Source organism: Solanum dulcamara, chromosome 11 (assembly GCF_947179165.1).
Source record: "Solanum dulcamara chromosome 11, daSolDulc1.2, whole genome shotgun sequence".
Taxonomy (NCBI): Eukaryota; Viridiplantae; Streptophyta; class Magnoliopsida; order Solanales; family Solanaceae; genus Solanum; species Solanum dulcamara.
Window position 1 is genome coordinate 50,333,515 of NC_077247.1, and position 17,855 is coordinate 50,351,369.

The following is a 17,855-nucleotide window of genomic DNA, read 5'->3' on the forward strand; positions in this document are numbered from 1 at the left end:
CTATAAACAAAAGATATTTTTATTCATTTCACATAATTTAAGGATATTTTAATCCTTTTTCATAAAATAATTATAATAAAGCATAACTTAGTAAGAGTTGAAGGGTAGAGTTATGACCCATTGTTTGGCATGATGAATTCACTTTTAGTCATGTTAATAATTTAACCTGCTTATTTACTACCTTCATTCCATATTAGATGGACACTTTTAATTTTATACAGTGATTAAAAAATCACTAATACATTGAAAGACATTATCATTTTGCCCTGTGTTTATATCAATGCAATATACATAGAGTATAGAAATAGCTAGTATTGAAAATTATTTATATTTGAAAAGCTATATTAATTATAGGGGTAAAATAGAAAAAAATAATTAATCCTATCTTGATTTACTAAGTGATCAAGTAATATGGAACAAATATTTTTAGTAAGATGTCCATCTAATATGAGACACGGAGGAGAAAGGCAGTAGTAACACAAATCAATTCTAATCCCTCGATTTGACACGTCACCTCCACTATTTATTTGTTTTTTACATAATATATGAACAAAAAAAACCTTTTAGAGTAATGTTCTTTTATTTACAAAAGGGGCTACTACTTTTTTGTCTTTCAAATTTCTTCCCTTCATTGTTTACTTTCTGGATCTCTCTCTTTTTTTTTCTTGGGGGAGGGGGGGGGGTTTGATATTTAGAGGACTTTGTTACTTCTTTTGCGTGTTTTTGAGGTTGCCAGGTAATGAAATACATATAATATTCAACTGTTATATATACTAATAGACGAGGAGTTAAGAAAGTCATGAAATGATGGCTACAAAAGGAGACCAAACAATATGGGTCTAATTTTGGGCAGTGGAAGAAGAAAGAGTACTGTCTTTTATCTTGACATATGAAACACTTAATTGCCGCCCCACATATTTACTTGTTCATTATTAATTTTGCACAATTCTTAAAAAACTATAAATAGAAGGGTAATTTTTTTATATCATCTTTTTACAATATCTTAAAAATATAATAAAGAAATGATTGCTAATTAATAATAAGAATAAATTAGAAACTAAGTTAAAATTATCAATTGATTTTATAAATTAGACAAATATTATTATACATTTATTTTTAATATAGTAGACATGTAAAGATGGACGGAAGGAATATTAATAAGTTCTCATTAATTACATATATAGCGAAGTCGAAAAACTTGTGATTGATTGCACCATAAAATATGAAAATTCAAATTTAAAATATTGAATCAAATCAAATTAATTTCATATGATAATAATATAGTATTTTAAAAAAAATTAAAATCACCAAATCAATTTTTTTAATACCGGATCGTGACCAATCCTAGATAAGATTATATAGTTTGAAAGGAAAGACAAAATGACACTTTAGTACTCCTCCGTTTTATATTTCTTCATATTCATCTGACACACCCCTTAAAAGGGTGTTTTTATTAGAGGTATATATATTTTATCAAATTAAACTTATTTAATATTAAGAGTAGTATAAGATAAAAGTAATATTTTTTTTTGATTTGTTAAAATAGACAGATAAAATAAAATATTTATTTTTGATATAAATGCCAAATAATATAAAACGAATGAAGTAGTTGTCAATTTGTCATGTGATACAGAAAATTGAAGCAATTTAATTTGACCCATTTCCTTCGGGTATTAGCTGTTTGGTTACATTATTTTGGCTCTAGTCGTAATGGAGGAAAACAAATTGTCCAACTTCTTGTTTAGTCCAACGAGTCTTTTGAATTAAGAGCCTTTTTTGAAGATCCCCATGCATTGAATGGTTTGTATGTCCTACTGTCCCAGCAGCCATTCTTTTGATTATATTGGACCAAAACCCCTTTTCTACGTACTATACAAATTCTAAACAACATATGAACAAAACCAAAACTTTTTCCCTCTTCCAAAAAGAGAAAATGAATGAAAAGAAATCAAGACATTCTTATTTTTCTTGTCTCGTGCTTCGCCTTTCTCTCTCCCCCTTTCTCACTGGATCTTGTTTTGTTCAATTTGAAATGTACAAATTGTCCATGGATTATACCAACTTTAATTGGATTTATTCTATTAGTTGCCAAAAACTAGCTAACATGTTGAATTTCTAATAATTTGTGATCCAATTTATGAAAGCCAAGCCATAAAGTAATAGTACAAATTTAACATAATGTATTTATGAGTAATATAATTAAGTATCGAATGAATAATAATTATGGTAAGTTTGTGAATATTTACAAACAAACAAATTAAACGTGCACAATTAATGGTTAAAGGTTTAATATCGAATATCAAAGAAACTAAACTAAAATAAAAAGCTATCAATAATCGAGGGATCAAAATAATTTATGTAGAAACTGTTAAGGCTATTACGTCAAGTAAGGAAATTATTTGAAATTTACATCAAAACCAATAAATATAATACAAGTATTTTGCATTTATATATATATAATTGTAACTCCAGTTCCTTATATATATATGTATAAAAAAATTATCAGTATTCAACAATAATTAAGTGATGTGTATTCCCATTTTAACTTCATTATATAAAGCTGCATTATGGTTAAGTAGTGTAGAGGGGATAAATTAAAACAAGATTCCGCATATTGTCGTTCCTCTCACCTAATCCAAGGAATCTATTTTATTCAAATTAGACGGTGGCACATTTTTTTAAATAATCCATGGGCTAGCAACTTTTATTGGATTATTTGTAAGTTATTTCCTAATAGGTGGTTACGATTCCCTAGTATGTACTCAGGTTAATTTAACTTAGTCGACAATTTAACATCCAAAAAACTATGGTCAATTTCAGACCACTGGTTCCACTGATTGACGCATGAGAGGGAAAACTTTACCCATTTCATTATGATAACGAGAATTTTAGTGTCTATCAAAAATAAAATAAAACATGTGTAGATTTTATTCTTTCAAACTCCTATTTATAGTATCACACAAAGGGGACGTTTGGTTACTGGATAAGGATTAAAGTTATTTAGGTATAAAATTTTGTATAAGCTTTATAGTATTTGGTAGTATTTTTATGTCATGTATAAAATTCAACACACATATTACCATGTTTGGTTAGCAAATTAGAATGACACATAATTAATACATGATTCAATCTATGCATTATTTTATGCGGGTAGAAGGAGAAATAACTTATACTAATACATGAATAAAAAAGTTAAAATGACCAAAATAGCCTCTGTGTGTTTTGAAAAGCATTTGACTTTGTTTTCTTTTTACAGAGAGAAAAGATGCAATATAAAGCTCTTACGCTTTGTGTGTTTTTAAAATAACTTCTTGATTCTTTTTTGTGTAGAACTTCGTATTCTTTTTTATTTATCAATAAAATGGGTCTAGACTCACCCAAAAATTTTAAAAAATAAAATAAAAAATTATTAGGTATCAAATAAAAAAAAACTTTCTCATATATATATATATACACACACTCGCTGATTAAACTATACGAGGAAGTTGAAAAATGTGGCATTCAATTTTTGTCAAAAACTTTTCCTAAACAATATGCCAAAAGTATAAAAAAAAAATAAAGGTAACAAAAATCAAGGGTATTATGATAAATAAATAATTTATTTTTAAGAAGTATATAATTTTATTAATTTTTGAATATAACAAATCAATATCCAAAGAAATTATTAAATCCTGCATAACTAAACCCTGCATTATTAATACCTGTATAACTAATACATGTATTATTAATACCTGCATAACTTTAACAGGCAACCAAACGGCCCCTAAATATGTTGTTGTTGTTGTTATAACAACGAGAAGAAGTTAGCACAAAATATTATTTTTTTTCGACCTATGATAATATATAGAAGAAAATGAAGGAGGAATTTGTTGGGTGTTTGCCCTGACTTTTCTAGTATAATTGGGTTTTTCTTTTTCCTAAAAGGAAAACATAAAGTCTCCATATTTGGCTAGTCCTTTTTCTTAAGGGAAAAAGTCTATGCTTCTATAAATAAAGGTTTATTCCTTCTAACATAGTAGCATTCACAATGTAGACTTGAGGGGTTTTGAGAGTTCTGTGTAGGGGGAGAAACGGTGAGACACAAGTGTTACGTTAACACTTGTGTGAACCTCGTTTTATTCTGAGTGAATTGTGAGGTTATTTTTCTCGATATTTACTCTCATATTTATAGTGGATTGCTCATTTCCTCTTGTGGATGTAGGTTGGTTGACCGAACCACGTTAAATATTTGTTTCTTTTCGTAAATTTCTCATTTGTCTTCTCACTCATGGTCTTTCGAGGTTGCTTTGCTAACTTTCACATGACACCTAATTATTTTTCTGTCCCAACAAGTATTATCAGAGCTAGGTTCAATGGTCAATGATCTAATGGATGAACCAAGTTAAAACAGGTGTTCATCTTGGCGAGTTCAGTTCTAGCCTCAACCTTTTTGACAGTAATAAAGATTTTTGTTGGAGAAATTTTTTGAGAGAAGTTCTCTATGTCGAGACATAGATTTTGTAGAGGAGATTTTGAAGATGGAGATGCAACCTGTTGAAGATTATGTGAAGAAGGTGGAGCAAATTTATTTTGTCAAAAAATCAGGCCAAGGGGGAAAATTGTTGGTGTTTGCCCTGACTTTCCTAGTATAATTGGATTTTTCTTTTCCTAAAAGTGAAACATAAAGTCTCCATATTTGGTTAGTCATTTTTCTTAAGGGAAAAAGTTTATGCTTCTATAAATAGAGATTTATTCCTTCTAACATAGTAGCATTCACAATGTAGACCTGAGGGGTTTTGAGAGTTATGTGTAGGGGGAGAAACGGTGAGACACAAGTGTTACGTTAACACTTGTGTGAATCTCTTTTTATTCCGAGTGAATTGTGTGAGGTTGTTTCTCTAGATATTTTGTACTCTCATATTTATAGTGGATTGCTCATCTCCTCTTGTGGATGTAGGTTGGTTGACCGAACCACGTTAAATATTTGTGTCTTTTGTTATATTTCTCGTTTGTCTTTTTACTCATGGTCTTTCAAGGTTTTCTTTGTTAGCTTTCGCATGACACCTAATTATTTTTCGATCCTAATAGAATTGGCAACCTTCGATATTTTAAGAGTAGAAGTTTAAGTTATATATTGCGTAAAAGAATTTCTATAGTCATAGGTCGCCTAAAGTTTAATAATTACGTCTAATTATTCATAAGATCGTGATGAAGTAACTTATAGCAAAAATTCTTTTACATTATAAGTATAAGAAGGAATTAATTAGAGGGAGTTGTTTGGAATGAGTAAGATGAATGAAAAGACTTACTACCTCCGTCTCATATTAGTTGTTCAGTGTTCACTATTAATTTTGCATGGTGTTTAAAAAATCATAAATAAGAAGATTATTTTACTTATTCATCTCTTAAAAAGCTTCTTGAAAATTTTACAAGCAATTGTGAACACTTTCAAAAAAAAAATGCAAGGATAATATAGAAAAAAATATCTTAATGCTTTCTTATTTAGTAAGATGTACAATTAATATGGAACAATTATTTTTAGTATAATGATCAACTAATATGGAACGGAAAAAGTAGAAAATTGTGGTAGATGTGGGACCCATTGTCCAAATGTCAAACTTCGAAGAGTTTCATATAAGTATGAGTTGGCATGTGAGACTCAAAATAAAATTTCTCGAAGCTATTATTTACCATGCAAACTTGGGTTAATTTTACGGGAAAATAACATATAAATGTAATAGTAACAAATAAAAATGTGACTTTATTTTTTATATATGAGTAGTTGGAGGAAACATGAAAAATATCCACAGTGAAATTTTATTATTTAAAAAAAGATACTACCGTATTGATGAACAAAATAATAATAACGTTAAAGGAATAACAATGTCAACTGGCCGGTATGAACTCTTTTTTTTCTTCAATTTTTTCTTTTGGTCTACAAGCGTATATGGCCGACATCTCAAATGACAACTTTTTTCTCTGCTTTTAATAATTCAATTCAAATCATATAATTGTTGTTGTTGATACTTCCTCCATTCATTTTTACATTTTTATTTTTATTTATGTACTTTAAAAAATTAAGATAAAATTTACTATTTTATACCTAATTTACTCTTAAGTAGTTTCTTTGTTTCATTTTCTTTTTACTTGTCCGTTCGAAAGATGAAAGTAACCGAGATGAGAATGTTGAGATAGATGTGTGGGCATACCAGGAGCGACATGATTAGAAATGAGGCTATTCGGGACAAGGTAGGAGTGGCCTCGATGGAAGACAAGATGCGAAAAATGCGACCGAGATGGTTTGGGCATGTGAAGAGGAGAGACACAGATGCCCTAGTGCGGAGGTGTGAGAGGTTGGCCATGGATGGTTTCAGAAGAGGTAGGGGTAGGCCGAACAAATATTGGGGAGAGGTGATTAGACAGGACATGGCGCAGTTACAGCTTACCGAGGACATAACCTTAGATAGGAGGGTGTGGAGGACTCATATTAGGGTAGAAGGCTAGTACATAGTCTCGTTATTCTTTCGTATTAGTAGGCGCATTAGCGCACTATAATTTCTTGTACTATGACTTCTGTTATTATCTTTCTATTACTTTCTGTACTTTGATTATTCTATTTTATCTGTGTCGCTTTCGTTATTTGCGTTGTTCGTTATTTGCTTTCCCATATCGCTTTGAACTTCTTAGCCTTATCTGGCCTCTTTTTATGCTTCTTTTGAGCCGAGGGTCTCTCGAAAACAACCGTCCTACCTTGGTAGGAGTAAGGTCTGCGTACACTTTACCCTTCCCAGACCCCACGTTGTGGGATTTCACTGGGTTGTTGTTGTTGTTGTCCGTTTAAATAAATCAAGAATTATTATTTTTTGTCAATACTATCCTTTACATTAAATAATTTATAAAGTGATAGTGACCAAATTTAAATTTTCAAATCATAACAAATAAGATTAGTTTAATAAAATAAACTATTAATAAATATTTTATTAAGATGAGAGCCAAATCGATCAATATGAATCAAGTAAAATGAAAATGAGGAACTAAAATTTAGGTGATATAATAAAATAATCATTTTGATTTATTGCTTATTAAGGGATGTGTCAAGTCAAATATAGATGAAGAATGTATTTTCCTAATTTCTTTTCATTTTCATACTTCAAAACTCTTCTTGTTCTCTATTTTCTTTTAGGGATGGTAACTTTTAGAGCTCGTTTGGTTGGGAAATAAGTTATGTTGAGATTAATTATTTAATGTTTGTTATTTTGACTTTTACGTGGAATAAAAATAATATTATAATTCTGAAATAAGTTATCATGAGATTTTATTTCAACCTAACCATAATATAAACGATCCTAAAATTAGTTATCTATTATCCGTGATACCAACAGAGCCTTTAAGTGTAACATATCAACCTTAGTAATTTAGTCCTTCAGAGGCATTTTTTATTTTAAAAAAAATTAATTTAGAGATCAAATCAGAGAAGTTAATGAAAGTCAACAGCTGGTTGGAATTAGGGAAAGAACTAATTAGAGCGAGTGTGAAGAGGTAGATGATGGTGTTAATAGGTAGGGGCAGTTACTTTCATCAAGTAGCCCACAACTCATTGACTTTAAACTCGATTTAACGCATCATTAATTAGCATAATTATCAATTGAAACGAGACTGCACAATCTAACTACACACAACAGATTTCTAGATTTCAAAAAAAATAAAATTGAACTGATAGTCACTCCCTAGAGATTGTAACGTGTTTAATTTGGTGTGCTATCTATTTCCTATTCTTTGGGTTTGCTCTTTTTGTTTACGTATACTTATTACATTTTACCTCAGTACATTCATTAAGAAAATAATAATTGAAATGATTATTTAATTTTTTTTATTATATGCTATTAATAAATTGTCTACTAAATATTTTTAAATTTTATCTAGGATACAATCTGATAGTATTCTAATTGACAAGTTATATTGTGAATAAGAAATTAAATTGAACGATATATATGACTATTGCGCCTTTTTAAACCTGACAGCTATAACATATCACGTTATCTTCGTGATGATAAAAACTTTTAATTTAAGAATTTAAGTTAGATAACTTTTGAAGTAAACCCTGAATGCAAGTAAAATTTTATTTTATTTCATAGAAAAAAAAAAAAAATCGGATACCCAGTCGTCAGTGTGACCCGAAAATTTTGTCCGTCAAATCCGTTGACTTTATTGTCATATTTTTTCTTTCTCGATCACGTGGGACGCGCCGCACCGTTCGGGGCGGTGGATTTCTTCTTCTCTTTACTTTTTATAGGAACGAGTCAAACTCAGTCTTGACCCTTTGAGACGAAAACTCTCTTTCCTTCTTTTCTCTCACCTATTGGGTCCCACCTTTTGACACCTGGCACCAATACTATGACGCACCACCTTACGTTGCCTTAGTTCACCATAGAGATAGAGCCTCCTTTTTCTCACTTTTGACCACACATTTTTTTTCCCTTTTTAATTTCCTATCCTTGAAGGAAAATATTTTTCCATCGAAACAAAAATATTTTCTTTGTGTTCGTTATATAAATAAAAATTATTTATATATAATCTAGATAAATAGTATGGACAGTAGGATTGGTGTGATGAGGATGGGGCTATGATTTATAATACTAGTAGTTAAGCTTGTTTTTTTTAATTTTAATTAGTGAAGTCATTTTCTTTATTTTTGAGTAACTTGTTTTTCTAATAAAAGATGTTTTCCAAAGAATTTGACCAACTGAATATGAAAAAATTTAAAAAATATTTTTTTTCAACAATACGAACACAATCTAAAATTCCAACTTTTTGTAAAAATTTAAAATTAAAATTAAAAGAAATTCTTTTGAAATAGAAGGTAATCAAAATTATTTTATAATTCTTATTAAAAGGATTAACTCATTTTTTTTTTTTGGGTAAGAGTATATAGTAGTTTCTAAATAAAAAATAAACATATATAGTTATAAAAAAATTACTATAGTTTAAATGGTAGAAAATTGAAAAAGTTGCAGTTAGGTAAAAAAAAATTGATTTTGAGTGTCTAAAGAGTAATAGTGACATAATTGGGAGGATAAAGTTTTTAATTTAATTTTTTAAAAGTAAAAAAGGATTAGATTTCTTTGTGTACGTAACCTTCGGGGAAGCTACTCGTCTCAAAGTCTTTTTATAGCAGCGTCCATTGCATCTGCTAAAAACTTCTTAGACTCTTCAATTTATCATATTTCTATCTCTCTACTTTGGCTTTTGATCTTCTATATTCCTCTCTTTCAGCTTTCATATTTTTATGGACAAAGGATGGGGTCTTACCGTTGAAAGTTCTTCTTCTTCTGATAAAATTGGTTTCTTCAAGAACAAGCCTCTTTTTGGTTTTAATTTAAGTCCAAGATTTAACGCCGGTGAAATGTTTTCCGCCTCCGACGAGAAACGTGGCACCGTTAATGAAGTTGACTTCTTCTCTGAGAAGAAGACTATCGTGAAGAAGGAAAATTGTCAGGGTGACAATTCTATCAGAACTGATGATCAATTTGTTGTAAATGTAAGTAATGATCTCCTTCGATCTTCTTTTGATAAGGTTTCGTTGTTTCGGGTTCAACCCGAAATATATATGTATAACATACATATCAGAGTTTAAATTTTGGATCGACCACTGTATATTTAAATTTTTATGACGGAGTATATAATTCCAATTGATTAGAATTGTTTGTTATTCAATTTTGTAGACTGGTTTGCAACTTGTGACTGCAAACGCTGGAAGTGATCAATCAACCGTAGATGATGGGGTTTCATCAGAAGTACTAATTGAAGATAAACGAGCTAAAATTCAGGTAATTTGAGTATGGCGGCTGCTTTATTTTTAGTTTACATTTAAAAGGAAAAAAAATAAAAAAATCAAACTTGTGTGGACTCCGATATTCCATTGATGAAACTTTGGTACTGTATTTTTTATGTTACATAAATGCATTTTGAGTCTAGAGTATATTGAAAATAACTTTTGCGTTCACACTACTTTCGCCAATCCCACTTGATAGAATATCACTATGTTCATATTGTTGTAAATATATTTTGGTTTGGGAATTTAATTATGTCTTCTATTTTTTCCTTAATAATTTTTAAATAGCAGTTGGCACAATTGCAAGTTGAGCTTGAAAGGATGAATTCCGAAAATCAACGTTTGAAAGGGATGCTTACTCAAGTTAGCAACAGTTATTCTGCACTTCAGATGCATCTTGTTACACTCATGCAACAGCAACAGCAGCAACAACAACTGATTTCAAGAACTGAAAATACACATGCCCATGAGGTACTTTCCCAAAAACACCTTAAAAAATACTCTAGTACTACACTAAATTCTAAATAATTGTGCGTGTATATATAATTTGGCAATATCAGTGTAATTTACTTTTATCTGTTATCGATGAATGTTCATTCTAGAAATGAACATGTACATAGATTTTAAACTCCAAATTCGATGGAAAATGTTAACACTGTTTAATTTCTTTAGGTTGTTGGCGCCAAGTCTGATGAAGAAAAGAAGCAAGAGAATAATGGAACCATAGTTCCAAGACAATTCATGGAACTAGGCCCAAGTGGTTCGAAGCCTGATCCAATGGACGAGCCATCTCATTCGCATTCTTCATCAGAAGAAAGAACGCTGTCTGGATCACCTCGGAACAATATCGAATTGGTGTCAAAGGATAAAGCAATTGGCCGCGAAGAAAGCCCAGAATCTGAGAGTTGGGCTCCAAACAAAGCCCCTAAATTGATGAATTCATCATCCAAACCTGTTGAACAATCAACAGAAGCAACCATGAGGAAAGCTCGTGTCTCCGTCCGTGCCCGATCAGAAGCTCCCATGGTACATCATTTAAAATATCAATCCTTTATAGTATGTTACTATTTAACAAATTTTGCGTCAAAATTAATCATTTTGTTGTAAACTTTGCAGATTAGTGATGGTTGTCAGTGGAGAAAATATGGTCAGAAGATGGCTAAAGGCAATCCATGTCCACGTGCTTATTATCGTTGCACTATGGCTGTTGGCTGTCCAGTACGCAAACAGGTACTCAAGTTTTTCAATTTAACTTATAAATATATACCGACAATATAAAAAAATTTATGAGTTACCTAACATAAATGTGCAGGTGCAAAGGTGTGCTGAGGATAGGACAATCTTAATCACAACATATGAAGGTACACATAACCACCCACTACCACCAGCAGCCATGGCTATGGCATCGACAACATCTGCAGCAGCAAACATGTTGCTCTCTGGTTCCATGCCAAGTGCTGATGGGCTAATGAACACAAATTTCCTAGCAAGAGCCATGCTTCCATGTTCATCAAACATGGCAACTATTTCGGCATCAGCTCCATTTCCTACTGTCACATTGGATCTCACGGCCCAAAATCCCAATGCAGCATTGCCTAATTATCATCAAAGAATTAACCAAGCTAATGCTCAATTCCAATTCCCTTTACCAGCTGGGCTTAATCACCCGAATTACTTGACTTCAATGTCAGCTCCACAAATGCCTCAGGTTTTGGGACAACCTATGTATAACCAATCGAAATTTTCGGGTTTACAAGTTTCTCAAGACAATATTCACCATCCCTCAATTTCTCATGACACACTCTCCGCAGCCACAGCTGCCATCACCGCCGATCCTAACTTCACCGCCGCCCTTGCCGCCGCCATCTCCTCCATCATCAGTGGTTCTCATCCGAACAACGGCAACAGCCCCATGTCCGGTCCCTCAAGCAATAATAATAATACCAGCAGTTACCCAGGGAACTAAATAAAAAATTACTTTGTTTTGTAAAATTTGTTGTCAATTATCCAATAGTCTTTCTTCATTCTTTTTCCCCCCATTTCTTAGGACATTAGAGGCTGAAATTTGGAATGAATTTACATGTTCATATCTTTTTTTTCTTTGTATTATCGTCGTGGAGGAAAAAGTATAGGAGGAAAAAAACGTTATTTTTATTCTTTTATTCTGATTCTGAATTTTGGTATACTTAAAAAAACAAATGCAATGTATGTAGCTGCTTAATCAAATCATCTTCTGTTGAGTTAATTGTTTAATTTGAATGTTGTTGTTGTTTTCTTTTTCTTGTGATCTTTCGTAAGTTGACAAAAACAAAAAGGAAATTAAGATTCAAAAAGGTTGGCAAGATCCAAGAACTGAAGAAAAGAATAATCACACTTTTTTATTCAGAAAGTTGCTTTGATTGGTGAGTAGTCAATAAAATGGGGCTATAATTGTTTGACACGTAAAAGTTTGTTCCATTTGGATGAAAAGTTTGAACTCTGTAGAAACTTCAACGCAACTTCCTTTTGATTCTCTGATCATTCATCGTGCCATTGGGTCTCAATTATCTTATGGTTGACGATTATTAAAAAAAGATAAGTACATACGATAATTAAGATCAGATATAATTTAAGGATAATTTAAATAAAACACGTCAAATTTTACATTGATTCAGGAAATGTCTAATTGTTGTACAAAATTTGATATGGTAATCGGTAACCTGAAAATAGATCAACAACGACCTATTATTGTGAGTTAAATTAAATTGATAGTGTAAAAATAGCAGCACATTGTATAATTAGATCCAAAAAAATATATATCATCACTGTAGCGAATTGGAAGTTACACTAATCGTGTGAATCAAGTTTATTTATACTGTCAATATAATATATAATATATAGAGTAAAATCATTTGTCAATTATAAAAAAAAATTACAAGTCTCTAATAAATGATAAAGTTATCCGAATATATTAGGAGTATTTTTCTTTGTTTGGGTCATCCTTTATGTCCTCCATGATCTCGGAGCATTCATGTTGGAGATTTTTTGAAGTCACCAAATACTAACTTTTTAAAGAACAAAAGGATTTGATTTCATTAGTACAAGGACGTCTTCATTTGACTTCACCTCCTTCAAGATGGTTTCCTGTCTCCTCATGTCTCACTGTTTATTTATCTTCCATTTTAAAATAAATGGTGTTTTTAATTTCGATATATCCCTAAAAAAATTATTCAATTCTAAAAAATAAAGAGTATTTTTATCAACTTACCCCTAATTAAATGTTTTGAAGAAAGAAGTCATTCTTTAGTACTGTAAAATTCTATGTATTAAAACAAGGCTAATTTTAGAAGAATGAGATCAATTCTGACATTACGTATTTTGAAACATGAAAATACTAAACTACTCTCTAGATGGGCATCTTACTAAAAAAGTTTGTCTCATATTACTTGATCACTTACTAAATCAAGATAAAATTAATTAAATTTTTTCTATTTTACCCCTACAATAAATACGACATTTTGAATGTAAACAATTTCCAATACTAGTTATTTCTATACTTTATATATATATATATATATATATATATATATATATATATATATATATTACATTGATATAAACAAAGGGCAAAATGATAAAGTTTTTTAAATATATTAATGATTTTTTAATCACCGTATAAAGTTGAAAGTGTCCATCTAATATAAGACAAAAATAATAATATTTATTTTGGAACGGAGGGAGTATTTGTTTTTAATAATTGTTATGAAGAGTTCACTCCTTTTTTTTTCCTTCAATAGTTGGACTCATAAAATGATGGTATAACAGCTAGCAATGGGACCGATTGTATTTTATTTTAAAGAAAATGCAGCAAATTAAATGCCTCCTTCCTAGCAACATCATATGGGCTGACTATATGATTTGTTTTGAATATAATGGTCATGGAGGCACTAAATTTATAAATTTATTTAGGTCTGAAAATAACAGCAGGGATGAGAAATTTGAAATTTAAAATTTTATTTTCTGAAGGATAAGAAATTAAATCAAAATGATGTGGGTTATCACACCACCACAAGATTAGTGTAACGGAATAAATTGACATTCCGAACAGTTGAATATCCAAAATATATAGGATATACCTCTATATATGTGAACATCTGAATGCAGGTACTTTAAGAATAGGGTAATGTCAAAGTTATCTCCATATTAATATTCAAAATTGAGCAACTTTGACGTCATTAAACATTTGGTTAAATATTATCCATCTTTAGCAGTTTCATTTTAATCCTTGACCCCTAATTGAGCTTTAATGTCAAGGTAATTTTAAATCATAGTGAAAAATTAAAAGATAATTTTTTAAAAAAAAATTCATTTAGACAGATTTCTCACGTTGAAGTTTCATCTACGAGAAAGATAGAAAAGTAAATGGACCAATATTGTAATAATGGATCAATTTTGGATTATATATAAACATATTCGGATTATTTTTTTCTTCATAATGTGTTAAAACAGAAGTTCGTGGATGACTGCAATACTGAGTAAAAGTATTGTACCTAAGAAAGAAACAAAAGGCAATGGAGAAAGTATAAGAATTAGAGCTCATTTGGATTTACTTAAAAAAGTAACTTTTATGTATAAAGTGTTTTTAAAACTTTGAAGTGCTGAAAATTATTTTTATAAATAAGCAGTTGAGTGTTTAGATAAAAGTGCTTATGATGTGAATTTTAGGGCTAAAAGAATAAAAAAAGGTAGTTTGGAATTTAGTTAAAATATAAGGGATATAAAAGTAATTTCTATGATCAAAGAAAATGACTTTAAGCACTTTGAAAAAAAAAGTTAGGAATCCTAACTTTTCATTTTTGACTGACTTTAAGAACTTTATGGCTTAAAGTCAGCATTAGTCAAACACGTCCAAAAGCTAAAAAGGGGCTTTAAATTAATTTTGACCAACTTAAAGCCAATTCAAACGGGCTCTTAGTCTAAAATTGGAGTATTTTATTGGATAAGTCAGATACGTTATTGACTTACGCGCACATGTATAAGACTTTTTAGTTTGATGATGTGCCTACCAATCATATAATGTAATGTACTTATTAAAATAATCAAATTAGTTTATAGAAATAAATATTTTTGGAACGTGTGACTTTGTGGGTCGCAACCGTACTATATCCACCGTACAACAGAGTTTACCAACGACCTTATTATTATTCACACATGCTCCCATGTGATCTTTTTTTCTCCTCTCTTTTACGAAAATAAATAAATAAATAAATCTCAATTTTGTGACTTTTAGTTTATATAAATGGGATATTTTGATTTAGACATGTAAATAAACGAGGTTACTACTTACTTGCACCTTTATATAAATGAATAATTTAATTAATTATCTCAAATTTAATTTTAAAATATCTTACCTTATTCATTAACCAATAAAAATTCCTAAAGGATTGATATATTAATAAATGTGGTTCAAGTTGTCCTTGTTGAACATGTTCGTATGAATTGCAAAGACACTAAATATGAGTAGTTTGGATTAAAAACAAGTTATATTGAAAATACTTATACTTGAATTAGCTATGTCGAAATTCTCAATGTTTGTTTGATTATTATATTAAAAATAATATGCATTACATGATTTATAATATTTGCTTACAAGAATATCTTCCAAGTAGAAAAGAAGTTTGAGGGACTTCAAAGATATTTTTGTAATTTCATCATTTTATCTAAGTATAATTAATATCGATACTATTATTCCATGATCTACCAGGGATAGGTAGTCCTGACTTTGGTATTTAAGTTATACCAGAGTTAGTAACTAACCAATAGATAAGCCAGTATTAATTTTTTATCACAGCGCTATTTATGCTTATATAACATATCAAACATTTCCTAAAAGGTGTTGGCACATCAAGATCACTGAAATTTTTATAAGAAATTTAGATCAATTAATTTGGGAAATGTTACTCCCTATGTCTCATATTAATTATCATGTTTTACTTCTCAATAGTCAGTTTGACTAATATTTTGAGAAACATTGAAATGGATTAATTTAATATTTTAAAATTATAATTTAGATATTCAAAAATTATATGAAAAATATTATAAGTTGCAATTCTTTTTTCATATCAATATGTAGTATAGTATCTTAAAATGGTAGTCATATGGTTTAACTCTAAAAAAGTAAAATATGATAAATATTTTAAAAGGAAGGAAATGATTAACTAATACCACTTGATCAATTAGTAACCTTTGTAAATTAAATTCGTGATTGATTCAATACAACACTAGTTGATTTTTAGAGAGATGGAAAGTGAGACTAGAAGAGATTTTCGAGCTTCAATAATGAAATCGTTTAGGTATAGTAGCAATTACTCATGCCTTGACACGATGGTGATGTTGCGTACACACAATAGATCAATGTGATCTGTCTCTTTCACAAACTTGGTACATGGAAAGAGTTTAATACACCAAATTGCTTAATTTTTTAAATAATCAACTCATATATTAACTATCTGGTAGAGGGTGACATGGTATTGGCGGAGCTAACAATATTAACCCCCTTAAGTAGAAAATTATGTATACTATATATAAATTTAAAATTATTTTTATATGTATAATAGATTTTGAACTTTTTAAAATATACATATACAATTTTTAATATTTTGAATCTAGTAAAAATTTTCAAAAGTATGTCACTTGAAAATCCAATCAACTAGCCATATGCGTTTTTAATCAGTTGGGTTTCCACAAATTGTTCCATGACCTGCCCGCCCCCTAGCTGGCCCATTTTCTAATGGATCATATGCAGGCTAACGTCGCCCAATAGGTAGCCCACTCTATCGAATAGGGGTCTACTCATTCCGACATTCTAAGCTAACGTTTAGTCCTAAGTTTCCAAATATTATTGACAAAATTTTGGTGAAGTTTCACCACAAATTTTTTCAAGAATATTTGATTGTTCAAAAAATATTATTTTACATTCTAAAAATTATTAAAAATATTCATAAGTTTGTGTTATCATTTTATAATGAACATGTTTCGTTAAAAAAAACCTTATAGCATAATTGATAACAATCAACAACAACAAAATAACAATATGGGCAAAAGCAATACATTAATTAAATTAAAAACAAATTGTTTTTTTTTCAATCTCGTCACTCAAACTATTTTTTTGGATGAGGTAATAACACACTACTCTTTTATAAAATTTTCTTATATTCTACGAACAATATGTTTACAACAATAAATGATGGATGTTTTTATAAAATATAAAAGTTTAGGATAATTTTTAAAATTTTAAAACTTCCCAAGTTCTCAAGTTGTAGTTTTTTCTAGAACTTGAAAACTTGAGATATTTGCCAAGTAATGACAAATTATATGGCCAAATATTAATTTTTAAATTTTCTCAAAAACTATTTGGGGCCAAACGACACTTAAAGACTAATCATCCCATAAATCGAGTAAATGACATTCTTTAGTATCAATCCATCCAAGTGTTATTTGCTTTAAACCTAGAAAATTATGTTGCAACTCATTGGCTTTGTGAGATATGCTTCCATGTTCAAAGTGCATAAAATCAATACAATCTCCACACCTAAATTAATAAACTAATCCTAATTATAGAGTGGATGGATTGAGAATTAGTAATGTATAATTGATTCGTAAGGATCATTGTCAAATCAGTAGATAAACGATAGATCTATTTCGGGAAAAATGATTTTCTAACTTTCTAAAATTTTTATGTTAGGGATATTTATTTTTATATATAAGAGATTTTTATTTTTGTGTCAACTTGTTCAAAAAAAGTCAACATTTATATAAATCATGTATAATTAATTCACATTGAATAATAATTTAGATAAAAAATTTATATTCTTAATAATTGAGATATGAAATTTAATTAAGTAAAATAATTTAAATGGATTTTTGACTTTTAAATTTTTGAATTGAAGGGGGGAGAAGGATAAGAATGACATACGAGAAAGTAATGTGTCGCGTGGAAAGCGCAACAACAAGTTTCATACATTTCTGACGCGTAAGGTATCAGTTACTACATATGCCCCCTACT

At 29.8% G+C, this 17,855-nt stretch overlaps 1 protein-coding gene across 2 annotated transcripts; it reads left to right on the forward strand.

Moving 5' to 3' along the window:
* Positions 1 to 9,152: 9,152 nt before the first annotated feature.
* Positions 9,153 to 12,051, forward strand: LOC129874137 (probable WRKY transcription factor 31). 2 transcript variants are annotated; one of them, XM_055949374.1, is made up of 6 exons: positions 9,153 to 9,517; positions 9,702 to 9,806; positions 10,100 to 10,282; positions 10,484 to 10,837; positions 10,928 to 11,041; positions 11,124 to 12,051. In XM_055949374.1, the coding sequence occupies exons 1-6, from the start codon at positions 9,266 to 9,268 to the stop codon at positions 11,775 to 11,777; spliced, it is 1,662 nt and encodes a 553-aa protein (XP_055805349.1). In that variant the 5' UTR covers positions 9,153 to 9,265; the 3' UTR covers positions 11,778 to 12,051. The 2 variants fall into 2 exon arrangements, with proteins under 2 accessions (XP_055805349.1, XP_055805350.1); XM_055949375.1 differs by having other exon boundaries at positions 10,103 to 10,282.
* The last annotated feature ends 5,804 nt before the right edge of the window (positions 12,052 to 17,855 follow it).